This window comes from Ascidiella aspersa, chromosome 2, assembly GCF_963924565.1.
Source record: "Ascidiella aspersa chromosome 2, kaAscAspe10.2, whole genome shotgun sequence".
Taxonomy (NCBI): domain Eukaryota; kingdom Metazoa; phylum Chordata; class Ascidiacea; order Phlebobranchia; family Ascidiidae; genus Ascidiella; species Ascidiella aspersa.
This window is the reverse complement of record NC_139448.1, coordinates 18,042,742-18,070,241: the sequence shown is the minus strand read 5'-3', so window position 1 is coordinate 18,070,241 and position 27,500 is coordinate 18,042,742. Positions and strand designations below refer to the sequence as shown.

The following is a 27,500-nucleotide window of genomic DNA, read 5'->3' as shown; positions in this document are numbered from 1 at the left end:
TACAACCTTATTTTCAAACTTAACGAAAATGTAACTTGGCCGTTTAATAGCCAGACAAACTTTTCAGCCATGTTGGTGCAGACTTGGCTATAGTTTATAGTTTTGGGGATTCGATAATTCTGATTCAGTCTAATTTGGAAAAGCTAAAAAAGTCTGCTACCGAGAATGCAACTCTGATTGATATCAACTTTCGTTAAAAGTATAGCGAACGAAATTATCCAAAAATAAGTCAAAACACAATACTTTCCGGACTTCCTATAAGTAACTTAATTCAAAGTAATGTTTCCGAAGTCAAAGGTTAAACGGACAACTCCGATGCTAACATTGTGCCTGGGAAGAACATACTACGGATAGTCACGTCACATAACTGTAATATAATAAGCTATATGTACATTGTACAGTAATATCTGATATATGCTTTTACAGTGTGGATATGTATACATACGTTTTAGCAGCATTATAAATGAAATTAAAAAAAAAATTAAAAATGGTTTCAAGCGCCGAAAATAGGTTAATTTGGAAAATGTCGAAAATGTGACGACTTTTATTTGTGCCAAAGCGCCCAAATTTTTGAATTTGCTCCTAAAAAACGAAAATAATGTTAATAATAAACAGCAAATCTACTCAATTAAAAAAGTTAAAATCAAAAAATAATAAATTTTGTAAAATATTACGCGAAATCGAATTTTCCAATTTTAAACAGGCAAGCTGGTCAATTTTATTACCATTGTTTAGGTTTAATTTGTTGACAGTTTAGAAACAGCGTTAAACTCATTTGTACTTATTCTTAACGCACATCTTTATTAAAATATTGTTTATTGGTTTACAGAAATATTTTATGTTCACGGTTTTTTGTTTTCTTTTTATTCCGTCGTTTACTGATGTCTATTATTACGGAATTCGACAACAGTAGTTTAGTGAGCGTCCTCCTTACGTTATAACAGCTAAGTACAAGCAAACTTTTTACGTAATCAATTATAATCAAGTTGCATTTAAATATCAGGCGTTTACTCGTTGCATGAGTAAACATTTTCCATCAAACAATAATGGTAAAACACATTTTAGTAACCACATTTGCGTAGCAAACATTTTATCAATAGCACAAAGATAAAAATATAAAACACGCAAGTTTTTTTTAATTATGTTGAATAAAATAGAAAGAATTAAGATTAAACAGTAACATTTAACAAGTTGTGTTTATTGCTGCAATCGCACTTCTGATAGTTGCGAGTTAAAGGTTTAAACATTTTGGTAGGTGGCAAATATCAATAGTTGAGTTTTAACAGCTCAGCAGCGACACGTAGCGGAAATACATAAACGTTTTTACAAGATAAGGAACTATTGCATGGTAGACATTTGAAGATTTTTCTTATCGCTATACCCCAAACTATGTATGTAATTAAAATATTTATAAAATATGTGTTCTCTCTAAAGTTAAATCAACGATTGATTTGTTTAAGCAAGCCTATGGCAGGTTTATCTCCATCATCAGAAATATAAGAAATTATGACGTGATTTGGAACTGAAAATATTTCATTTTTTTACAAATTATGGAAAACGTTTTATACTACAATTCTAGGTATGTCTAACTCTTGTTGTGTTTTTAACTTTTATTCTACATGTGTGTTCATTTATTCATCCTTTATAAACTAGTTTCAGTGTATCCCCATATGTTGGTTGCCCACCTATGAGTTAAAACAATCAAAATTTAAATTAACTAGAAATTTTTAGCCATTCCTGAAAATCACTTTCCTTAAATTTCCGTTCACAAGTACAGCAACCACATTCTTATGCAACAATTTACAGGAAGAATTTAGTAGCCCTTGTAATTAGGTGGCCTTTTTTCTTTAAAAGCAGTTAATCCTTCAATCCTGTCTTTAGTTGGAATAACCTAAATTAGAAGGTTTTTTTTACAAAATTGAAACAAAGGGTAGCTAACTAATTATACCAAGCATGGGCGTATCCAGAAATTTAAAAAGGGGGGGTCTCGAACTTTCAACTTGGGGAATTTCCCGTTTTTCCGTCTGACGTTAATGACGTCATAAAATGGGGACGAGTATGACGTCATAAAATAGCGATTGTGATAACGTCATAAATAATAAAAAAATCATCAGAAACAACCGATTAACTTCCAGCAAAAGCGAACCTTTATATAGGCTCAAAGCGTGCACGTGCGCCGACACTCCTCCCAGGCGCCAGTTGCGAAACCGCTTAATTTTTTTTACTTCAATTCGACCTCCAGTCGTCTCCTGAATCCCAGGTTATCACTATTTTGCAAATATTAGTACATATAATACCATATGTAACCCAATCTTACTTAACGAAAGTTTCAAGAAAGTGCCCAAATTAGTTTTATCTGAGCTACGTACCGACAAAAAAGTGCACAAATTTTTTTATTTGAGCTACGTACGGACAAAAAAGTGCCCAAATTAGTTTTATTCGACCTACGTACGACCAAAAAAGTGCCCAAATTAGTTTTATTCGAGCTATGTACGACCAAAAAAGTCCCAAATTAGTTTTATTTAAGCTACGTACGACCAAAAAATTGGTCAAATTAGTTTTATTTGAGCTATGTACGGCCAAAAAAGTGCCCAAATCAGTTTTATGTAAGCTACGTACGGACAAAAAAGTGCCCAAATTAGTTTTATTCGAGCTATGTACGACCAAACAAGTTCCTAAATTAGTTTTATTCGAGCTATGTACGACCAAAAAAGTGCCCAACTTAGTTTTATTTGAGCTACGTACAACGAAAAATGTGCCAAATTAGTTTTATTTGAGCTACGTACAACGAAAAATGTGCCAAAATTAGTTTTATTCGAGCTACGTACGGAACAAAAAGTGCCCAAATTAGTTTTATCCGAACTACGTACGGAACAAAAAGTGCCCAAATTAGTTTTATCTAAGCTACGTACGGAACAAAAAGTGCCCAAATTAGTTTCATCTGAGCTACGTACGAGCAAAAAAGTGTTCTAATTAGTTTGCTTTAGGATATATTAGTGGAAAAATGTTGTTCTTAACTAGGGAAGGCGCTCCCCCCTTAATAGAGCGCCGGCAAATTCTCAGGGCGTCACAAGTACTGCTATAAATATTTTCTATTATGTGCAGTAATGTTTATGGTTACATGTTACGTCTGGTGTGATTTCTGCCTATATTCGGTGTATTATGCTTTACTTTGAAATTACACGCATGTGTAGTTTCACCCGATCCGTCAGGAATTATTGCAGTTCTAAGCTGTTTTAACGCTTAAATGCTGTTTTAATGCTTAAATGCTGTTTTTGACGCTTAAAACCGAGGTCGGCAACCTACGGCCCGGGGGCCAAATCCGCCAATATAATTCATCCGGCCCGCCGCCTCTTTGACAAACTATTCACGAGTCCATTTCAAATACTTTAACTACGTTAATGCAAAGAATTTTCGCGCTTTGCGCGAACGATCTTTGCACGTCCGGTTTGTTACGTTTTGATGCTGCCTTTTAAACTAGATCAGCGCCTCGTTACCGTTGTGCCGTGGAAGGCTGCCAAGTGCGTCGAGGACAAACTGAAAACGTATTAACAAATATTGGACATATATTTTTTAACGTTTTTTTTTTCGGCGAAGTACTAAAAACTTGAAATTTAAAAGAAATGCCAGTATACCAAAAAATAGCGCTCGCTTCGCTCGCCTTCTACTTCAAGGTCTACTTCCTTTTACTTCAAGGCTAATAAACACTCAACTAGATAAACTGTTTATCGCGTTTCTTTAAAGTAGTTTCATTACACTTTTCATTAGTAGTATGGATGACGCATGTGGACTCGAATGAAAACCAAACAAGCGCTATTTTTTTCGCGCTTTTCGCCAACACTTTACTGCCTCCTTAAATGGGGGGGGGGGGGGGGGGGCTGGATACGCCACTGATACCAAGTACAAACTCAATTGAGGCAAGTTTACTTTTTAAATAGCAACTATAGTACGTTAGTATGGTGATGAAAATCAGCGTACCACTTTCCTAATATAGGTTTGAAAAAGCCTTATATGAATTAATTTAATAAAACACATTAGTAAAATTGTATACCTGTGCATAGCAAGCTTGTTCAAATGCCAGTCCTGAAGATATATCCACTTCAACACCACGATTTATTGCTTCCTTTGCCATTCTAAGTGCAACTGGGCCCTTGAAAAAAATTAAACATTAAACTATTTTTATGGCAAAAATGAATGCAAGTTTAAAATAAGGCGGACAATTTTAATATATACTTTACAGAATAATGCAATATTTACCTGAGGTACAATTTCTTTTGCAATTTCCAAAGCTCTGTGATAAGCAGCATCGCCATCTTTATTTTGATCAACAACATGATTTATAAGTCCAATTGTTTTAGCCTATATCATGACACATGTCTCACAATAGCTATTAATTAATAAATATATATAACTATCTGTGTAGATATGCTGAAACAACAAACCTGTTGTCCGTCAACAAGTCTTCCAGTAAATATTAGTTCTTTGGCTAAGCTTGGTCCAACAAGTCTGGCTAAATTTTGGGTACCACCTGAATAAAAGTTTAATAAGCCCCCAGACAGCAAAAATGAAAAGTATGTTAACTAACCTCCTCCTGGAATAATGGCAAGTTTTGTTTCAACAAGACCCATTTTTGTATTTGACGCTAATAAAAAAACACAATATTACATAAAAACCTATTTCAAAAATACCAAAGTATTGAATAAACTCCTACCTGCAACTCGTATATCATAGCCAAGAGCCATTTCAAGACCGCCACCAACAGCTGTACCATCAAGAGCAGCAATTGTTGGTACAGGGAACTGGTACATGTCAAACAACAATCTTCTGAGTTTACCCACAAATGGTCCAACTTCTTCTGGAGACATTGTTGCCCTTTCTTTCAGATCTGCACCTGTATATATTACTTACAAAGTTGAAATTTAGGTAAACCTTGAAATGCAAATTTTTTTTATTTTTAACAGAATTTTCTTTAATGTGGAAAGGCATTTGTTATTTTATTTAGATAGGTATAGTCTACCACTATTAATAAACATTGAGTCTACAGTTCTTAAATACCAGAAAAATAAATTAAAAATAAGTTACCTGCACAGAATATACCAGGAACTAAACTCCTCATGATCACAACTCTAATCTTTTGGTCATATTTTAGCTCTTCAAATGCATCAAGCATCTTTACAAAAATATTTTTATATACTTTGAAAACGTTTTATATAGCTTTTAAAAAAAAAATAAAAAAACCTTATAGATTATCCGAAACAGTTTACCAGTGTCCAAGGGATTGTCATAGCAAACGGATGTAAAACCTTTTTCAGCTTGCAGGTCACTAATGGGACCTTAATCCTTTACAACGCACATGTGAGTCATACATTTCATTACCTGTTAGTTTTACACAAAACTTTGCTGCTGTGTTCTCTTTACAAGTGTTATTATTTTTTGTTGATAATTTAAAGATTTTGGGAGGCTTTTTGTGTCAGGATTCGCATGAAGTTTAAGTGGACAAAGCTACAGCATGTTTTATGGGATGAAATGAATACAGAAGGAAGCTTTTAAGCATGGTTTTCTGCAGGGCTTGACAAATTTTTTCACAATGTATGCAAAAATTTGCATAAGGAAATGTGCGTAAATTTAGGAAGTGAAATGCACACACATTTATAGACAGATGTTGTGTTAAAGATGGCGAGGTTGGATCAAGCAAGGTCTTTATTTAACTATTACTCTAATCTCTAAGACAAGTTAACATTTTGAATCATTAGAAATAGGCAAATCCCTAAACTCCCTAAATGGGTGCCTAATGACATCTAACTTGCTCTTTACCTTAAAAAACAAGAGTGGCAAGAGTACCTTTCGGCAAGTGCAGTCACATCTAGAAAAAAATGAGCTGATGTTTTATTGCAGACATTTTGATGCGCACACCTTTGGGCTGACATATTTCCTTAAAACGGCCCGCAAATACACACATCTTGCCTAACAATGACGGGAGCACAAGAGTTTGATTGATGTTGAAATGCGACATTAGACTTGATTATAGTCTCAGAAAAAATATAAGATTGGGCATGAGTTCTACACGTTTGGATAATGGTCGAAACAATTGTTTTAAATAAAGGCTAATGGAAGTGAAAATAAGTGGTGGGCCGCACATGAACATCAGCCGGGCCACAGGTTGGACATCCCTGGTTTAAACGCACCTGATAAAAAAATATTTTCCAAAAGTTTAATTATTATTCCATATTTTTAGAGAGACAAGTGAGTCATTAAAAATCTGTGGTGCAGGTCAGTCATTCACTATCCCTGTCATAGCAAGTGAAATCATTTTCTTAAAACAAAGTGTTAAATTATTAAAATTGGTAAAGTCGCCTAATTGTAAACCATTTTGATTAGTGATGTTCTTATAAATAGGTGATTTACCAAACTGCCAATGCCAAATAAAATGTTGTCATTTACTTGTGTATAGAAGTTAAACTGCAGTGGTTTTGTTATTTAACCGGATCTACAAGTGTAAGATAATAGTCCGTTAGCTAGAGCTTCCTAAGCAAATATGTGTTGAAAGATTTGTTTTCGGCCTTATCGGTGGCTAGTACTATTTAAACAAATTGAAAACAGATAAATATATACGTGCATGGCTGCACAGCTCAAAATACAGTGCTGGCTTTTTAAATGACATAGGCAATGCCAAATTTGTTCAATTTGAATGGAAATTATAAGTAGAAAGTTAAATTAGGAAATATGTGATAACTAAGTGACAATACTACTCACAAGTTTAGATAGATGCTTGCTGAATGAATTTCTTGCTTTTGGCCGGTTTAATCCTATAACTACAACACCTAAGAGAAAAAACATTATCTTACATACAATGTTTTACGTTTTCCGAAGTATTTAGCAGAACAATAAAACGATTTTTATAGCAAACGTAACTAACAAACCTTCCAAGTCATCTTTTAGCCGTTCTACCACCAACTCGTTTTGATGGACGTTTCTTGTTTGAGACTTATTTCCGATATTTGCTGCTAAAATTTTCGGCGTTGTGTATCGCCAATGAGTGGCACATAGATTGATACGTGCAAGCATTCTCTTAATCTATTAGGAGTGCATCAGGGTCGCTGAACTGGTAAAAGTGAGCGCACTTTGTGTGTGTGCGAGGCTGCAGCACTGCTGATTGGACGCCGTTGTGGGTTGATACTTGAGATGACTGTAACGTAAATGTCTAACATGTGTTGTTTGGTAAGCATCACAAAGTTACTGGTTACGAAAAAGCGTCCTTGACGATAAGTCAGTTGTAATTTAACCTTCCGAGTTCCGGCGTTGCGCCTATGGTTGATACAAATGGAATAATGGAATTAGCTGTTATTTTTGGCACTGGTCTACAATCCTAGCCACATTTATTTTAACACTAACAAAAACGAGTTGTCAAAGTTAAAATTGCAAGGAAAGGCATAAATATGTTACAATAAATATTATAATAATACTTGACCCACCCAAACCTAAACGCTAACTCTCACCCTAACCCAAATATTGTTAGTATTATAAACCCCCGGACGAGAATGTGGTAAGATTCTAGACAACCGCCTTATTTTTTTTATATAAATTAATAAAGGTCAGCTATTACTTTCAGCTATACGTTCATGATGCTACGAAACCTAGTATTGTCCAACTTTAAACTAAAATGTCTTGATTGGAGAATAATAAGCTTGAGGAGGTCAAGTTTATCACAAAAACAAGTCATTGCAATTAGAAGAGAGGACAATGTGGTAAGTATTTATATGTCATAAAAACATTAATGATTTTTTTTCCAAAAAACTCTCTGCTAAAGCAATATAAAGACTATTCTACTGTGTTTAATCTTGTTTTCTATACCTTAATCTGTAGTTTATTGGTTATTTTAAGGTATGGGAAAGAAGGGCTCCTTTGGCACCTTCTCATGTGCGAAAACTAGTTCAAAATGGAAATAAAATTATCGTCCAACCTGCTAACAAAAGAGCATTTTCAGTACAGGTAAGCCTAACTTTTAACAAGTGCTGGTGCAGAATCCTACTACAGCATGAAAACAATTATAAAGCAACTCACAATATTTGGGTTAGGGTTTTCGTAGTTAGGTGACGGTGGGTTAAGTATTATTATATTGTAGACCAGAGTCTTTAATATTTGTAAAAGAATTATACCGAACTATATACACAAATAATTTCTTGAACTATGAACATATTTGTTTTTCCATATATATCAGCCATTTTCATATACACAATATTATTAGTTTGTTTTTAACGGGCCACACTTCAAAAGTGCTTTGAAAATTTGAACACCCCTAAAGTTTACCTCTTACCATTTAAAACCATAACCTAATTCACTTAGCTTATTGGCGTTTGAATTGTCATTTATTGTTGATTGATCCCTATTTTGATATGTGGAAATGAAAAATAAATACAATTATTATATAAATGAAATATTTGTGGAATCATTAATTAAACAAATGGTAACCAAATTTTTATCAACAAGCTTTTGGACTATGCTGGTATGATAAAATGTATCATTTCAGTTGTGTTAGCTATTTCTTAAGGTACCCTTATAAGCAATTTATTTTTTATTTAGGAATATGTTTCAGCTGGGGCTGACATTGCAGAAGACCTGTCAGAAGCATCTATTATACTGGGTGTCAAGCAAGTTCCAGTTGATAGCCTGCTTTGTGACAAAACATACATTTTTTTCTCTCACACAATCAAAGCTCAATCAGAAAATATGGCAATGCTTGATGCAATTTTGGATAAGGTGGTTTGACATTTTGTTTTATAACACTAGTACATAGTACATACTTGTATTAATAGTTAGTGAGCTTATGACATTCAATGTAAAACATATACTGACAAAAAAAAGTTTTTAATATATAAACCTCAAACATGCTCTCTTTTTGACAGATTATAAATAACCCTTTATAAAAACAAATGCTATTTAAGTTTGCAGTTGATTTTTTAATATAGCCTTAAATATAAACAAACAGGGGTTCCTGTTTGGTTTCTGTTTTATATGGTCAACTGGTTTCCATCCAAGAAGTGCCTTCCAGTGGTTTACATGCACTTGGTAGAATGCTTTAGCTCATTTAATTTAATGTATGGATTAAAAATCGAAAATACCTAAAAAACAGAAGCTCAATAATACTGTACTGTATATGTAAAAATAGTCAATGGCAGACTGTAAGAGTCTAAAGATGTGCAAAATGTGGTAACAAAGCGAAAATCTTAGTTCCAACTAAGCTACTGTAAATCACTTCTAGTTATTGTATACTTGAAGCTAAACTAGATACATAAAAAATGGGTTGTAGATCAATGGAGCACAGTGAAGAACTCCTCCAGTATGTGATTTGTTTGAAAACTCTTCGAATGCTGAATGAAGCCTAGCTTACTTAAATGCCATCTTTAAACAACCCACCCGGAGAATGCAGACTAAGACCAAATTGACTTTCAGCAAATAGACGATAATGTTTAAAAGACACTGAATAGACAAGAAGTGATGTATTTACTGTAAGAGTACAGGTATGGTCAAGACTCCTATGAAGTCACTCTGTTAGTGGCTTAAAACAAAAGCACATACCATTGCAGAACTCTCGTCTGTTTAGCGGTGAAAAGTTTGGTCTAGCCTTTAATTGGAGAATAAGCTGTGGCGAATTAGAAAGTGTTTGTTGTCTAATTACACTGTGACGTCGTATTGACAAATGTCAACCGACATTGCTGACCAAGTGGTGGAGGGAGTAAAAGCCTTAAAATTTGGATTTGCTCTTTAGCTGGATGAATCGAGTGACGTGGGCATCTGTTCTCAGCTACTCATTTATGCTGTTTCATTAATGATAACACACTCTGAAAACTGAGTTGCTGCTGAGCCAAGAACTGTGAAGCAGAACAAAGAGAAAGATGTCTTTGATGCTTTAAATACAAGGCTTGTTTTTGAACTAAGAGGCGAACTCCATATTTTTTTAATGAAAGATCACGATTATCAAAATTTTTTGAAAGACTAACCAATTATTTGAAGACTGGCGTAGTTGTCAGATAATTTTAGATAAAATAGTAGTCTAATTTCACTTTTCAAAGACACAATGGTACTGTGGCAGAATATCATCTCAAATGTATATCATTGTTTGGCCCTAATACACGTTTTTTGTTCTATGTACAGAATATTCGTCTGATTGATTACGAGAAAATGGAAGAATCCAATGGTATACGAGTTGTAGCGTTTGGAAAGTATGCTGGATATGCAGGAATGATCAACATTCTACATGGAATAGGGCTAAGACTTCTTGCATTAGGGCACCACACTCCTTTTATGGTAGGTTAAATATAATAGATAAATTGTCAAAAATATACAAAATACACTTATTTACACTTTACATACAATTGATTTACTTTAGCATATAGGCATATCACACAACTACCGGACATCAGGTCAAGCAATCCAGGCTGTGCGCGATGCAGGTTATGAAATTTCTCTTGGAAGGTTACCCGAATCAATTGGCCCATTGACTTTTGTATTTACAGGAACAGGAAATGTGTCTCAGGTATTTGCCTGATAACATTAGTTGTATTTTCTTCTTAAAACTTTTTGAAAAAAAACTACCTGAATAAATTTTAATTATATTATACATGATTTGTATATGTATATATATTGACTCTTATTATATTTTCTGTAATTGTCAAATTGTGAACCATATTTAATTAACATTGTGATAATTAGTTTTGAACTATTATTTACTTAATTGTGGTTACAAAAATCTGTAACTAATTTGACACAACAACAGTGATATAACAAGAAGATAGTTAAATAGTTTAGTGATAAAATATAATTTTAGTAAGAAGGTTACTAACATGCTGCCTTTTTATTGCAGGGTGCTCAAGAAATATTTCGTGAGCTGCCATGTGTTTATGTGGAACCACACGAATTAAAAAATGTTGCAGAACATGGAGGTACATTGTTTACAACAATTTTTATCAGAGTTGGGTGAATTAATTCCTTAAAACAAGGATTTGTTAGCTTAAAATATAAAACAATGTTTAATCTCTAGAGAAACATTTATACAAAGACAAAAATGTGTTTTAAAAAACTTTTACCCTGACAAACTTTATATATCTGCGCTTCAAAAAGGGCTTTTACCAAACCTAAAAAAGGTTTGTTAAGCAATTCCTTAATTTCCATTTATAGTTTCCGTTTTTGTAAAAAATATTAGGCTTGCATTCTGCTGTTTATAAATTTGTTGTTTGCGTCTTTCACCAGACTCAAGTTTAGTGTATGGATGTGTTGTGGACATGCATGATCACCTACGCCGAAAGACTGATGGCAAATTCGATATGCAAGAGTACTTTGACCATCCTGAACTTTATGAGTCTGTGTTTGCGAAAGAGGTAGTTGAGTTATTTGAAATCGCTTTCCTATCAACATAAAACTACAAGGAGCCAAAACAATAATGATAAAATTGTATTTCTACATAAAACATCACAGTACGCTTATACTCTGGTCATTGTCATACTACTTTATTCAGAAGATAAAAGGGAGATTGTACCTGCTTGTTGTGCAATAAAATAAATAATATAAAAATATTTTATTTAGATTGCACCATATGCTTCATGTATTTTAAATGGCATATTTTGGAGGCCAAATGACCCCAGACTTATGACCATGGATGATGCAAAGTATCTTCAGAGCTCAATGCACTCTCCAAAAATATCCCCATTGATTCGAAGTTCAGCTTTAGATTCTCCTGGCTGTCCCAGACTACCACAAAGGTCAATTCAGTATTTATCCTTAGAGCCTAATATTTTATAAGATTTTTTGCCTCTTACACAAAATTGGCCATGCATTTTTATAACTCCAAGACTTAAAATATTAAGTTGGTGTTTTGAAATATCGATTTTTTGCATTGTTATAGCCTTATTCAGTAACAATAGAATAACTGTTGCAGATTGATTGCTATTGGAGATATATCAGCTGACCCAGGAGGTTCAATCCAGTTTATGAATGAATGCACAAGTATTGATGCTCCATTTGGCGTCTATGATGCCTCAACAAAGTCTAACCTTCCTGGGTGTGTAGTTTTTTTAATTTCGTTATTTTTGAAACATATTAAATTTCAGTGTGCAGGGTTGGGCTTAAGCACTCGCCCACTCGCCAATGCGAGTGCAAATCGCTCCGGGCGAGTGCTGATTGACACCCACTCGCCCGACTGGCGAGTTGCTTCGGCGAGAAATTTTTAACTTGCGTTAAGCACCACTTTTTACCGAAATATTACTTAGCGTCGGTTATTTCGTTAAACACTAAGGAGCAAATACATTCAACACTACACACATAATAAGGTTAATCGGAGTCAAGTTTGAAGCCCATAATAAAGATTTTTTGTCCCGTTGTATGATCGTAATAAAGACTCAATGTCCCGTTTTAAAACATCGTTTACCGGCAAACAATCAAACACGTTATTGCTGCAGTGGTAAATAGTTATGAGGTTTATTGTTTAACTTAAACGTTGTTAATTTTTAAATGTTTAACCCAGTCGTTGACGCCTTTGGCAAAGTTTACCAAACCTGCGATGTACCCGGCGATACGAATTTTACTTTTCTGTATTTATAAAATTGTTTGTATAAGAAAACTATAAGCATTTGCTGCAGTTTTTGGTAACAATAAGTTCGAATGCAAATGTCTTATATTATTTGTAAGCAGTGTTTTTTAAGATGTTTTGAGCGACCGAAATGGCCTACTGAACACTACGGTGTTTTAAAATATAGCCTACTTGTTTAACTACAGCTGAGAATCAGCAATAAGTCTACGTAAGTATGTTGTTGCGATCTCTTAAGTTCACAGCGGTCAACCAAGAAAAAGCTTAAAAAATAACTGTCTGTAAATATTTTATATGGGCTATGGCAATTATGTTTAGATACGAATCGAAACCATTACGGACGCCCTTGGAAAATTGAAACGACCCACGTCGCACAGCACAGAACCGCTGGCATATGGTTGTTAGCTGTGCGAAAGAATGGTTTAGTTGTAATTTTATAATTATTTTGTGATTATTTTCTGTTCAACCAGTAACTATAGTGTTAGGCGAAATGTGGCGTTTTGTTTGTGGCTCGAAGCAACCTGTGGTGAAACGTCCTTCAAGCACAGAAAAACCAGAATACGAAAAAAAGAGTGCGAGCATTTAAAAAACAATGGAAAACAGGCAGGCCGTGGCTACTAAATTGTCAGTGTTATTTTTTTCACTAAAGACTGTAAAAAATATCTCGGCTAAAAAAATTGTTTTAAGCGTAAACTGCTTTATGGGTCATTTATTTGTTCATCCATGCATGGAAATAAACGATCAGACTTTTATAAAAACTGGGTTAACAATAACCCAAGAAATGACCGCGCTAGGGCGGTTATTTGCAGACAGCGTGCCAACAAATTTGGCGAGTGTTATTTCATCTGGTCGAGTGCTGATTGATAGCCGCTCGCCACGCTGGCGAGTGTAATTTTTTTCTTAGGAACAACCCTGGTGTGTTAATTTTTTCTTACTTTCAGTTTCGTAATGCCAAAATATTGCAAATGGATAGCTCCTAACTATCAAATATATATTTAAGGCATTTTTATATCTTTTGCAATTGTTCTAAAAAGGAATATTTTGTTATATGGATTAAAATAATGACCCCTTATTTTATCAAACTTTGTATTCAGGGTAAAAGGTCAAGGTGTTCTCATGTGTTCCGTTGACAACCTTCCCGCACAACTTCCTCGAGAGGCCACGCAGTTCTTCGGCGATTTACTTTTTCCCTATATGGAAGAGATTGTAATATTTCTGTATTTAAGTTGTGTGATCTTTAACAACATTATGTGATCTTTAAAGTCTTCTCTTTATTAACAGGCCAAGAACGATGCTAAAGCACAACTTGACAATTTAAGCATCAGTCCGGTAGTCAAAAATGTAAGTTACTCATCATTTATTTTGCTGGGGAGCAGTGACGTATCCAGGGGGGTTGGGGTTTGGGTGTCCGGACCCCCCTTTTCGTTAGTGACATAATCGATTTTTGTTCGTTTTTGTCAAGAGTTTGACTCACCATCCTAAGCGGCAATGTATTTATTGTAATTAGGTCACGCGTCTTAGCTAATGCGAAACCAAAATCGAACGCAAAACGCCGTTTTTCATCTCCTGTTCGGTCGACCGTAAACGCAGGATACTTTTCCTCTTTCGTTATTCGTTCAGGCTGGCTGAATAGCAAGGGTGTATTCGACAATTAACAACGCAAAGTAAGGCCTTCTTATTTTTTTATCGTTAAAGGCACAGCTAATGCCCCTCCTGTTCGCGCTAATATCTGATGTTGGTGTAACAACGGCATTTTTTTAACTTAAGCAGATTCTTGACTCTGACTTTTAAAGTGGCCTTTTTTATGTGTGCACTGTACACCTACACTTGGCAGTGTGATTTTTGTTTTCAATATGATAATTTTAAATGTATACGATTTGGTTTAAACATTTCTAATAACTGCTGTTACGTTACATATTTTCTACTCAGGCAACCATCGCATCAAACGGTCAACTTACACCGAAGTTCAACTACATACTAGATATGAGGAAACGTCGGTAAGCAACGTTAGTATTGTAAAATAGACACTTGTTACGTTTCCTGCAACAACTGCTGATTTTTAGCGAGAAAGAGGGTGCAATGTACGCCACTTCATCGAAGAACCATCGCGTTCTCCTGTTAGGAGCTGGTTATGTTTCTGGACCAGTGGTTGAATATCTAACATCTCACAAGGATACCGCTGTGACTGTTGGTATGAACAGGGATGTAATTAAACGCGTTAGCAAAAATAATTAATAATTCGTAGAAACACTCTGCAATTGCGGCATCTTTCGCTTGCTCACATAAGTTTGAAACTGTTGTATTCTTGATCAGAGCAGTGAAGCAATAGGCAATGAAACGAAACCAACCACGGTTTAAGTAGCAAAGAAATCAATTAGCATAGCAGCACAATAGCACTGTAATCCATCAGCAATCAGCACAATAATGCGAATAACGTAATTAAGCCGCAGGGTGCGAAACGACTACAGTATGGCTCAAAATGCGTAATACTTATCACCTCCCCAAAATACAAAGCTGCGCAATAACAATATCACGACATTAACAACAAAAACGTTGCGGATGCTTGCGACGTCGATTAGACCATCGCAGATTAGTCGGACCGTACTCGGTAGTTGTCTGGGATGATACCGGTAAATCACCGGAAGGCCCGTCATCGATATGAGCGTCATCATTCACCGGTGTTGGGAGTTCACCGGGATTTTCATCTTCGGGAGATGCGTGTCGCGGACGGAGCTGGTCAATGTGGCGGCGCAACAGTTGTCCCTGAGGTATCACCTTCACAGTGACCGATCGGGTGCCGTGAACTTTTGTCACAACGGCTGGAACCCAGCGTGGGTCATGGTTGTGCTTAGGTCCATGATACAAAGCGTAGCACGGCATCCCAACCTTGTACGAACTTTGTGCAAAGCGATGTTTTTTAGCGTTTGCGCGTGACGTTTCTCTTGATAACCGTCCTTGGGCAATGTGTGGCGGTGAAGGAAAAAGTGAGTCCACCTTTGTGCGCATCTGACGGTTATTGATAAGTTGACTAGGAGAATACCCGTTCCCAATCGGCGTCCTGCGATATTGCATGAGAAATTCCACTATCGCTTGCTTCGGAGGCATTCCAGACTTTCTCAATGTTAAGTCTGAACAAGATGTTCAGCTGCGCCATTTGTCGCAGCATGGTAAAGAGCTCCAGTAAGGTGAACTATTCCCCTTTCCTTGCAGTAAGTTTTGAACTCATCAGATGTAAACATCGGAGCGTTGTCAGTTACTATCGTATGGGGATATGATGGCATGATCCACATGTACCCGAGACCAAGGTTTTTCAGGCAGAATGGATGCAATAAAGCTTTGGTGGAGCATTTTGATGCTCGGCACAACTATGACATTGGTGACAATGACAAATACCATGATGTCACTGTCAATATTTGGCCAATAAACCGGTGTTCTGGCCAGTTGCTTCATTTTCTGCATTCCCAAATTACTTTGGTGCAACAACCAGAGTACTTCGTGCTGAAGTTTAGCAGGTATCACCAGTCGACAGCCGTACAATAAACAGCCGTAGCTGATGCTTAGTGAATCCGCAATCTGACTGTAGCGATACAAGGGATCTCCAACATCCAAATCTTTATGTGGCCACCCTTCTTGTGTATGTCTCATCACTTTGGAGAGAACGCAGTCCTTTGCAGTTTCCTTTACAAGAGCCATAGCATCAGCGGGTTTCACTTGACTACTCAAAGTAGTGATTGCACAAACCGTATCTGAATCTACGTTAGTTTCCTCCTTATCAAAAGTTGCATCTTTTCCCGCTGGTAGTCGACTAAGGCGTTATTAAAGTCGGAGGTTTTTCTGTACTTAATATCATAACTGAATTGGTTGAGAAGAAGCGCCCACCCGCCAACCGATTTGCTGCGAGCGTTGGAACAGCCTTCTTTGGACCGAAGATTGTCAACAAGGGTTTGTGGTCAGTGACCAAAATAAACTTCCGGCCGTACAGGAACCGAAAGACATTGCGAAAAGCGAACACAATAGCCAAAGCCTCCTTTTGGATCTGGCTATACTTGCATCTTTCTCTTTCTTTCCACAACTTCAAGTTACAGTTTTCTTCGTAAGCCGGAATAGGGGGTAAGAACTTGCTGTAGAACTGCACGGAGCCCAAAAATGAACGAAGATTCGACACATTTTCTGGTGGGGTCATATTTATGACATCATCGACTTTACTACCTTTGGCAATACTAGGGATGTTCAAAGTAGAATCCCAAGGTATTCTAGAATAATAGGTTTCGAATCTAGAATAACGAATCCAGAATAGCGAATCCTAGTATATTTTTATTAAATTATTTATCCTCGATTTTGTTTGGGGAAGGGATTAATCTTAATCTACCCTACAGGGCCCACAATCACAGCAAAAAATAGCCCAAACAATTTTCTAACATGTGAACATTATAATAAAAAAACTCTCTCATATGTTTAACATTCTTAACAAAGTTCTGTCATCTTAAGCCGTTCTGTAAACTGTAATATGTCAACTGCCCAGGTTGTGTCCAAAACTTATATTTTTGCCAAAAGTGAGCAAATGCAACACTGCACATAAAAGTCTTAAGCAATTCTGTCCTGATTTTGAAAGCATTATTAGGTATTATTGCTTCTTTTTTGACTAACATGATCTGCTATGCAGTCATATGATGTACTGCAAAGAATACAAAGTTATTATTGACATAACGAATTCTTGACAATTACGCGGTGCATAACTTCCCTGAATATTGGCCTAAAGTTGATCTTAAGTAACCCCATAGCGCATTTTGTGGACGGCCAGCACGTTTTGCAACGCTATGTTACTTTTGCAACTTAACGCATTTAGGGAAATTGCAAACTCCACACCAGACATTACACGTTAGCCGCTCGCCCAATAACCCTTGATTGACACTTAATTATTAGACGAACGTTATCGCGAGACGCGGTAATTGGTCGCCCGAAAAAACGCTGACAGTGCACTACAAGGTTACATTTAAAGCAAGCACTGTAAATTGGTCGCCGCAGCGACAGGCCAACTTACCACACGCGTTTGTGCAATTAGGCGCAACAATCCGCGGTAAAACATTAAATTATATCGGTTCCAATTACCCGAAATAAATGGCAGAATTGGATTCGAATCCCATCTGGATTCGAATCCAAGGATTCGATATTCTACTTTGAGCATCCCTAGGCAATACCCCCCTTGGTGAGAACATGTTCAAGGTATTCAACTTTTTTCTGCGCAAATTTGCATTTCTCCAACCGACAACGTAGACCGTTTTCATCAAGGCGTTGAAGCAACCGACGCAAATTTTGCAAATGATTCTCTTTAGAAGAACCGCTGACCAAGATGTCATCTAAAAATACCGCCACACCTGGTAAATCGTGAGTGAATGTCGTTCATTAACTTTTGGAAATAGCCCGGTGCAGAAGAAATTCCGAAAGCGCGTCGATGAGTACTGAGGGCTAACCTCTTTCGGCTTTCTGGGCCAATTCTGATCTGGTTGTATGCATCTGCCAAATCTATCTTGGTGAAACCGTGACCTCCTCCAAGTTTCTGCATTAGATCACTTGGTAACGGTAGTGGCTGGCGATGTGTCTCGAGTTGAGGATTCACAGTTACAGAGTAATCGCCGCATACTCGAACCCTACCAGATGTCTGTCCTGGTAATGGCGCCTTTCGCACAGGCACCACCGGTGTACCCCAATCATTAAATTGCACAGGCGTCCATGTGCCGTTTCGAACTCCTGCCTCGTAACTTTGATTTAAACCCTCGAGCAGAGCAAACGGAACGGGCCTTGGCTTGTGATACACCGGAGTTGGATTTTTCATAAACTGCATTCTAATTCGAAGCCTTGTAAGGTTCCCAATTCTTCTTTAAAGAGATTAGGAAAATCCATGCAAATCCTCTTACATTCTGCTTGTAAATCTTTGGATGATTCAATTGCAGACACTGATCTGGGTAACGACCTGGTGGTTCCATACATAATCTTGTTCAACGAAATTTTCAATTCACGAATGGAATCTCTTCCCAGAATGTTTAAATTGCTTAGCTTCGTTACGTAAAACGTGAGCATGCTGGTGGCATCCGAGTTAGGAATATTAACCTTCAAACGACAGCAACCGATAATATTAAGAGAATCGATAAGCCACGCTCGTGTCATCAAGCTTCGGCCGCCCAATACTGTGAAGAAGGTGAAGGGGTGAAGAAGAACTTTCATCTGAGGATGTCTTCTTCAGTAGCGTCATCATAACTTCCATCTGTTCTTTGACGTCTTTTTTGAACTTCCACTTGGCTTTGCATAAATTCGTAAAACTTTACATCGTAAAGCCTTGAAGAAGATTCGAACAATGAAAGCAAAAATATCCTCGTCGCCAATGTTGTATTCTTGATCAGAGCAGTGAAGTAATAGGCAATGAAACGAAACCAACCACGGTTTAAGTAGCAAAGAAATCAATTAGCATAGCAGCACAATAGCACCGTAATCCATCAGCAATCAGCACGATAATGCGAATAACGTAATTAAGCCGCAGGGTGCAAAACGACTACAGTACATGGCTCAAATGCGTAATACTTAACAGAAACAAAAGCCTTAAATTAAATATGCTGTTATTTTTGTATATAGTTTAATGCTTTTACGTATTAAATGCCGCTAAAGTGTAACTGAAACGAGTTAAATTTATTTTTGCAGCATCCTCGTTACAAAGTGATCTCTCGCGTCTGTCAAATTTTCACAAGTACGTAGATCCCGTTTTACTAGATGTTGCCAGTGAGAAACAACGTCTGGATGAACTTATTAAAGGACACGATCTTGTTATCAGGTGTGCACACGTTAAAACATACTTCTCTTAAGAAAATCTGTGTCTAAGAGTATTCTTAAAAGTAAAAAAAATACTCTTATTGCTCGTAAATTATGAAGCATTATTTATTACACTTGTGTTTGGTTTATTTTACCACAACGTCGTCAATAGCTTCGTAATTCAATAAAGAGACTACACACTGTAAACGATTGTGTAATCTTTTATATATTTTTTTAAATATTACCAATCTGTGACCACTTTTACAGTCTTCTTCCGTACACGATGCATTCTTCCTTAGCGAAGCTTTGCATAAAGAATAAAAAAAATCTCGTTACTGCAAGTTACGTCACGCCAGAGATGAGAAGTTTTCATGACAGGTGAGTACTAACGAGTTGTACAAAAAGTTCGCGAAATATATTAATATTGTATAGAATATATGAAGCTGATATGTTTTATTGTTTACTGTGTTAGGACGTTATCTTTGTACCCGCTAAAGCTATTAGGATATAATTCAATAAAAATACCAAGGCTAGGGCATAAAATCGACATATAAAAATTTGAAGGGAGTTAAAAGCAATAACACAACCAAAAAACAATGAAAAATTCTTCAGAAAGAAGGGGATGTTACAGATCAGTTAATTTACCACTAGTCGTTAAAAAGATATAATGTTGCTGTAGTTGTGTGAATGCTAAGCCTCAATTAAGTTGTTGAATCAACGAAGACAAAAAAATAGATATACAGTTTGTGGCTAATGTTATTTTCTTGTACGAGTTGCTTGTTTATTAATTTACTTTTTACTCATTTGTGATAACTGATTATTGTGAGGCTCCTAAAACTACCGAAAAGTGCTTTATGTCGTTCCAACGGGGCATCGAGCCTTATTTTTATTTTATTATTTTCGCGAAGCCCAAATTTTGCAGTTCGTGGCCCACAATATTATCAAACCCAGGGGCGGCGCAATTCTCGGTGATCCTGGCGGGCTGGCGGCAACCAATTCACATATTGGACAGATCCTTTTTAAGGCATGCCCGAACTAGCACTTTTAAACGCATGTCAGTGATTAGTTACTGCCACTAATACCTTGTGTGGATGCCAGTGACAGGCTGAATGTTTCTGGTGATGTCTATTTGTTGCCGGGTACAAATTGCAGAGATGCGATTCTAGCAACAGTTAAAGCAGACCCTGAACAGTGCAGAAAAAATGTTTAAAATATAGAGACACATACTATATGGGAGGAGCTAGGCTACGCTCTATGGGAAAACGGAAGCTTATATCCGCTTTCGTTTACACAACAACCGAACAACGTATGTGTTTTGCTACATAGACATTAGGTGAACATAAACTTCGATAATCTAAACATTTCAACACTCACAATAGTATTTTTATTGTTTGTAAAATCAGTTAAACCAAAATCGTGCTTCATTATGCGCTTAACGTTTACTGTTGCTTTAATCATTCACATAAAATTTCAGACAATCTAATGTAACAATGTTTTAGTTTCACATAGCATATTATAGCTTCACCTCCATGAACGACACTTGGTGTTTTAGCCTTCAGCTCACACCAAGGCATTTTTATTTACGTTGATTTTTTTGCAATGACAAAGGAACTATTGGTGTCGAATAATTTTCAGACTTCTAGAATTATACTAGTACGAAGATTTTCTTTATATTAATTTTGTTTTTGCTATGCGAACAAGAATTGAAAATAAATACTTGAATATAAATTGCGGAGTTAAATATCATATATGAATATGTCCTTTTAGGCAAGCTTCAGGTGGTTTTAAACTCTAAAACTATTCCCAAAGGCAATTGAGCTCAAATACTGACGCCACGTTGTTAAACAAAAGAATAAGTGCAACCCCTCGCTGGCTTCCACCATCAGTACCCACTTGTAAAATATGAGTGTGCTGAACACAAGAATTACGATTGGGCTGTTGGTGGCAGGCGCCAGATACGTGTTTTGCAATGTTTAATTTAAACAACTTGCGTTTAATGGGGTTTTGTCATGATGTGTTCGTGTGTCATCTCCTGGTTTCTTCGTCATGATGTGCACAATGTCATCTCCTGGTTTCTTCGTGACAAATAAAAAAGTTTTTTCGGCAATGGTGGCGTGAAACGAGAACGCTGTGTTTATTTTCAGTGCCGTTGATTCCGGAATATCGATCGCGATGGAAATGGGGCTGGATCCTGGCATTGACCACATGCTTGCCATGGACTGCTTCGAACAAATCAAGTCCAGAGACGGAGAGGTACTATTGCCTTGTTTCCTTGGCTGTCTTGCTAAACTTTCTGACAGGCCAAATTATGGCTAGTATACATTAGAGCAGGGTTTCCCAAACTGTGGTCCGCGACTGCACAGGTGGTCCGTGGCGATATGACAAGAAATTAAAAAGTTACACATATATTTTGTACAGCAAGGGTCGACAACCTACGGCCCGCGGGCCGGATCCGGCCTGCGAATGTAATTTATCCGACCCGCAGCCTCTTTAACAAACTAGACACGAGTCCATTTCTCATACTTTTTGACTATTTTAACTATTTGGATGCGTAAAATTTTTGCGCTTTGCGTTAACGATCTTTATACATCAGGTTTGTTTACGTTATGATGCTGTCATTTGAACTAGATTAGCGCTTCTTGCGCTGTGGAAGACTGACAAGGGCCAAAGTGCGTCGCGGCGTCGCGTACAAACGGAAAACGTGTTCAAAAATATGAACATACATTTTTAATTTCTATTTTTGAAATGTAATAAAATCTTGCAAGAAATTTGAAACAAATGTTGGTATACCCCCAAAAAATTCGCGCTCGCTTCGCTCGCCAGGTGCGGCAGGACTTAAATACAGTACGTTAGCAAACACTAAATTAACCATTAAGGTTATCGCGTTTTCTCAAAGTGGTTTTATTACACATTTCAATATGAATAACGACGTGTGGACTCGAATTTTTAACCTAACAAACGCTTTTTGTCCCGCTTTGCGCCAACACTTTACTGCCTCCTTAAAAGTAACTAAACACGATTTTAAGTGCAAAAACATATCCGAAGCCCGCCTGATTAACAGTTGCATTTTAATAACATAATTTCTGGTTAACATTTCGTGCGGTCCGCAGAGACCTTTCTGAGTTTGGTTTTAGCCCGCGACTAGAAAAAGTTTGCTGACCCCCGTTGTACAATATGTGTACTCTTTCAAAAATAATTAAATTGCCGCAGTTATTCACAACTTATTGATTTCGAAATCTTTTGCTATCCAGTATCGTAAATCTTACTTGTTGCGCTTTGAATTTATGATGAATTAATGATTTAAGCAAAGGGAAGCAATCTCATCCGTCCCATTGATGTTGTCAGTTTTGTAAATATATAAAATTAGTTTTTATTTATTTTTTGCTTTGTATTGCGGTCCGCGAAGAAACAGATTCACAAATAGTGGTCCGTGGTGCAAAAAAGTTTGGGAAACCCTGCATTAGAGAACATACATTTATGTTGTAGTATAGAACTGCCGGCTCAGTAAAATCCTAACTCGTGTCATATTTAAGATATCTTCATTTGTTTCTTGGTGTGGAGGTCTCCCTGCTCCCGAGTCGTCTGACAATCCCTTGAAGTACAAATTCAGGTAAATAATACTGTCGTCACACTTTCCATTTTACAAAGATGGTCTTAAGAATAGTTTTTAGTTTCATTTCTTACCTTGAGTTAAAAATACTAATTATATTATTAACCGATAAACAAACCAGTCTTAGGTTTGCTTCACAAAGAGTTTCACGCTTGAATTTTGTTAGCTGGAGCCCTCGCGGAGTTCTGATGGTTACCCTTGCCCCGTCAAAATTCCTGATGAACGGGCAGATTGTGGAGAAAGGCGAAGGAGGGGAAAACTACAGAAGCGGCGTTCTTCCAATCGAATTTATGCCTGGCTTCAGTCTGGAAGGCCTAGCCAATCGAGACGCTATTAAGTACAAAGATGAGTACGGTTTAGATTCTGCCCACACTGTGTTCAGGGGAACTCTCAGGTACAAGGTAAAGTCCTGTCGGTCGTAAATTTGGATACTCAATTTACTGCCTAAAAATATCGAAACTAATTTCTTGCATATACTGCGTAAGACCATCGTTGGGTAATTGCTTATAGCCTAAAGTTAAAGTACAGGTAATGTTGTCAAAAAGGAAATCCCGATCAAAAATTTAACCCAAAAATTCTTTCACAGAAAAAGCGTCAGGTAAAAACTTTTTATGATAATATGGAAACAAATTAATTGTCTTGACGTCTCAAAACGAACACGTTGGCCGTTATAATAAATGATATGCTTGTTTCCAGGGATTCGCAGAGACTGCTGTAAGTCTGATTGACTTGGGGCTTGTTAACCTTGATGACCACCCACTTCTCCAGAAAGACTCACCTTCAATGACCTGGGTATTATCAAACTACTGTATTTCATTGCAGTATCGACAAAGAGGTTGTTTAGTTGGAATAATGGGGCATCGACCTTTGTTGACAATCGACCAGATTTTGTAGATAACGAAGTGTCTTTGTAAATTTGGGGTTGCAAGGCAAAACAATGTAGGGCATAGTAGCGCTTAAACTAAAATCATGTGAACATGTTTGGCTGGTTGGTGCGACTTCAACGTCTAGCCACAAATAGTGTAACATTTTCTGTTTTAATATATGATATGGGCGTCTTCAATTTTTACATTAAATTGTAATGCACATTGTTAATTTATTTTTATATAGAAAAACTTTATTGGCAAGTTAGTTGATGCCCCGGACGGCGCTTCACTCGAGAAACTGCAAAACTTGGTGTTAGAAAAAGTTGGACCCCATGAGGATCGCTTGAAAGCAATTGAAAGGTAAGATTGGTTTGACGTGTTATGCGCGTTGTAATTTCTATCCTTCTATTCAGGCTGGGTCTTTTGGGAGATTCGCCGGTCCAAAAAGCCGGAAACACCCTGGACACACTGGCACACCACCTTAACGCTAACTTATCTTACGGTAAGCATGTTTTTTTATCTTTTATTGCGTCGAACATTAGTCGACATGCTTCGCACATGTGGGACGCCGTTTTGAAAAAAACTAATTGGCTTATACTAACACCTTTTTCTGCAATTTAGTTCAAATTTGAGTGTAATTTTGTGCGATATAAGTTATATAGGACAACATTTAAATCGAACAAATTAACTGTCCGATTTAACCTCAACCGGACAACATGTCGTTTCAATTAGGTGAATTCGGGCAGTATTTAAATCTGATTTAGGTTAAATCACAATTTAATTCGTCCATTTAAATTAAATCGGAGAGAACTGCACTTACACATGTTACAACTAGTGTTGAATGAAGTCGAATAATGTAAATCAGCGCTTTCCAACCAATGGCTCACGTAAAGATATTTAAAGTGGGCCACGAAACATTTTTAATTGCTACTGTTTTCTATTGAATCTGGACTTAGTTGCGTTTCCTTGACGTAACAATTATGTAACAATAAAATGATAGTTCTGCTGCTCGTAAAATCAAACTCCAATTACACATTATTAGTAAATTACATGTTGATTGTGGATACATTGTTTATTTTCTAATATATTGATATCTCTTTGTGGGACGCACAAAAAAAAACAATAAAAGTGGCTCGCGAAATAAAAAAGTTTACGTAGAACTGACCTTAATCCACCTAATCCGGATAGGGCCAAACTTGTTTGTGTCATAATACCTAAACTTTATGGTTCTTATTCAGGACGCGATGAAAAGGATGTCGTCATCCTACGTCACGAGGTTGAGGGAACGTTTAAAAGCGGGAAAAAAGAGTTGCATAACATTGACCTCGTCGTGTATGGCAGCGGGAAATATTCGGCCATGTCGAAGACTGTGGGTTACCCATGCGCAATTGCGGCACGGATGCTTTTGTTGGGTAAGTCGAAAGCATTTTACCAGATTGACTAAATACGACATGTGCCCTAGTTAGTAGAAATATTGTTTATTAGGTTAGGGCGTACTAGTTTGACGCTATCCTCCTGATTTCGATTGTGGCTGCGTGTCATACCACAATAGACAAAGCGCTCTTTTCAATTAAATATCACTAAGAAAACTTGAAAATAGTAAAGTTAATTGTCGGTCGCACGAGGCGCAAAAAATAAAGTTTAATTGGTTGAATTGGTGCTAAACTGTAAATTCAGGAGGCTTTTCGCATTCACAACAAATCGCTACGTGCTCGACACATTGATTTAAACAGTACGTTATATTGTTTCAAAAGATGTGACGACACACAATTGCCCCACCCGGTTAAGAACCGCTAGCCTATGGCATATGTACTAACCAGGGCTGCGGAGTCGGACTCGGGACTTGGGACTGGAGTAAGGCCACGTAAAACTACCCAAGTCCCGAGTCCGACATGCGCATGCGCAATACCAATTTTATAATATATTTGACCGGAGTCGAACTCGGGACTCGGGTTTATTCGTTAGGCTTTTTTTTGTCAAATTACAATAACAAAGAAACCAAAATTGAAGTAATGTTGCTAGATTGAAGCAAAGCTGACTATTAGTTCGCGGGCCGAAAAGGCAGAACTCGCGGGCCAACTTTGGCCCGCGGGCCTGCAGTTGGACCACACTGCAATGTATAACTGTTACGTGCGAACTTGATCATTGCACATTAAAAAAAAACACGTAAGCTACAAAATGATCATGTGAGATTTGCGCGAAGCGAGAAAAATATTTTATTTACCTGAAACTACTATAGTTTTGGATGGACATGGCCTTGTGCCCCCATGGATCCGACCCCGTGTCTGGTATAGTAGAACGCCAATGGTGAAATGTTTTGTTAAATCACTTCAATGTGAATATATATTTTGTGACGCCGCATTACTGAACGGCTTCAATAAAGTAATACAGAGCACAAAACATGCCACGTTAATTGCCACGCTGGTTCAAAGTGCAAAAAAAGTAAACAAAGAAAAAGGGAGCTCAAGTTGGACGTATATAATAAGTTGACATAGAGTGTTGAAAATAATAGGTAATTAAACCACATACTTTTCGTTTCAACTAAATCAATGACAACTGTATAATTACAATTCTATTATTAACTAAGAGAATGGGTAAATATTATTATGTTGTTTCTATTGGAAATGCGAATAGAAATCATTCTTGGGGTAAAATACCTATAGGCTGTATTAAGTTATATGACATTTTAACATTATTCATTTGAATTTTTGTTTGTCTATAATTTGAAGTTTTTTTTTTTTATTTTGGTTCATCATTTCGAGTTTTTATCAGGCGAGCCATGTTAAGAAACGCTGCGTTAAAGCCCAACTTTAAAAATATAATTATCTTTGTGGTGATGAAAAACATCATAAAATAGTAATAAACTTAAAACACAACAAGAAGGTGGAATCAACTTGATTAGCTGGGTACACCAATTAGTCCTATAAAAGCACCGCTTACGAACAATACTATTCCAATGTCACTAGAAACAGTCTAGAGCAGGGTCTACTTTAGACTCTAAATTAAAAATGTGAATCCTATATTAGATTACTAAACCCGGAATTGTTTGTTTTTGTGTTTTAGGAAAAGTGGAAAACAAAGGTATCCTCACACCTTTAATGGGTCCAATTTATCAACCTGTATTAAAAGAGCTTCGGCGCCTCGGAATACGTTCCAAAACAACTGTTACACAAAAAGCTTAGCTCTGTACCTATCCCATATTAGAAGTGAATATAACTAATTATGTACGGAAAATGTATGTTTACCTATCGTGAATGCTTTTAAGTGTTTCTTCCTTAAATACACAAAATCCTAGTACAACGTTCTATTTTAAACTTTGCTTCACAATTTTCGTGCGTATACCTATTGCATAACTGTTTTTGTACCGCACATCATTTTACCTAGACGTAAAATTTGTTTATACTTCACTTGCCTTTGCGAACACAATAAAATTGGAGCATTTTTAGTCCGAAACAGGCGTTTTTTCTATTATTATTGGAAAGTATTTACTTTCGAAGTAGGCGAAACACCGCGCGTTAACTTTGTTAAACAGGGCTTCACTAGTTCCCTCTGACGTAAGAGAAGCCCGTAAGACATGGACCTTTGACCAATCCGAAAAGCGTTCGAACAATGTGTGGGTTAGGGTCTGACTCTTACGGTTAAA

The 27,500-nt window shown here is 36.8% G+C and overlaps 2 protein-coding genes across 2 annotated transcripts; one reads left to right on the top strand and one right to left on the bottom strand.

The window, feature by feature from the left end:
- Positions 1–335: 335 nt before the first annotated feature.
- On the bottom strand, positions 336–7,267 carry LOC146164145 (methylglutaconyl-CoA hydratase, mitochondrial-like). The gene is made up of 9 exons (XM_083382678.1): positions 6,921–7,267; positions 6,754–6,821; positions 5,083–5,170; positions 4,712–4,891; positions 4,586–4,642; positions 4,443–4,528; positions 4,258–4,359; positions 4,052–4,150; positions 336–1,891 (listed from the first exon to the last, which is right to left on the bottom strand). The coding sequence occupies exons 1-9, from the start codon at positions 7,063–7,065 to the stop codon at positions 1,814–1,816; spliced, it is 903 nt and encodes a 300-aa protein (XP_083238804.1). The 5' UTR covers positions 7,066–7,267; the 3' UTR covers positions 336–1,813.
- On the top strand, positions 7,062–27,303 carry LOC146164144 (alpha-aminoadipic semialdehyde synthase, mitochondrial-like). Its single transcript, XM_083382677.1, has 23 exons — positions 7,062–7,745; positions 7,882–7,989; positions 8,581–8,757; positions 10,153–10,305; positions 10,388–10,534; positions 10,862–10,940; positions 11,248–11,375; positions 11,581–11,756; positions 11,933–12,055; positions 13,675–13,786; positions 13,862–13,921; positions 14,510–14,577; positions 14,644–14,771; positions 19,274–19,403; positions 19,649–19,759; positions 21,526–21,634; positions 22,915–22,991; positions 23,158–23,392; positions 23,688–23,783; positions 24,102–24,217; positions 24,271–24,359; positions 25,096–25,269; positions 26,921–27,303. Exons 1-23 carry the CDS (start codon positions 7,620–7,622, stop codon positions 27,037–27,039), a joined length of 2,841 nt encoding a protein of 946 aa, XP_083238803.1. The 5' UTR covers positions 7,062–7,619; the 3' UTR covers positions 27,040–27,303.
- Positions 27,304–27,500: the final 197 nt, after the last annotated feature.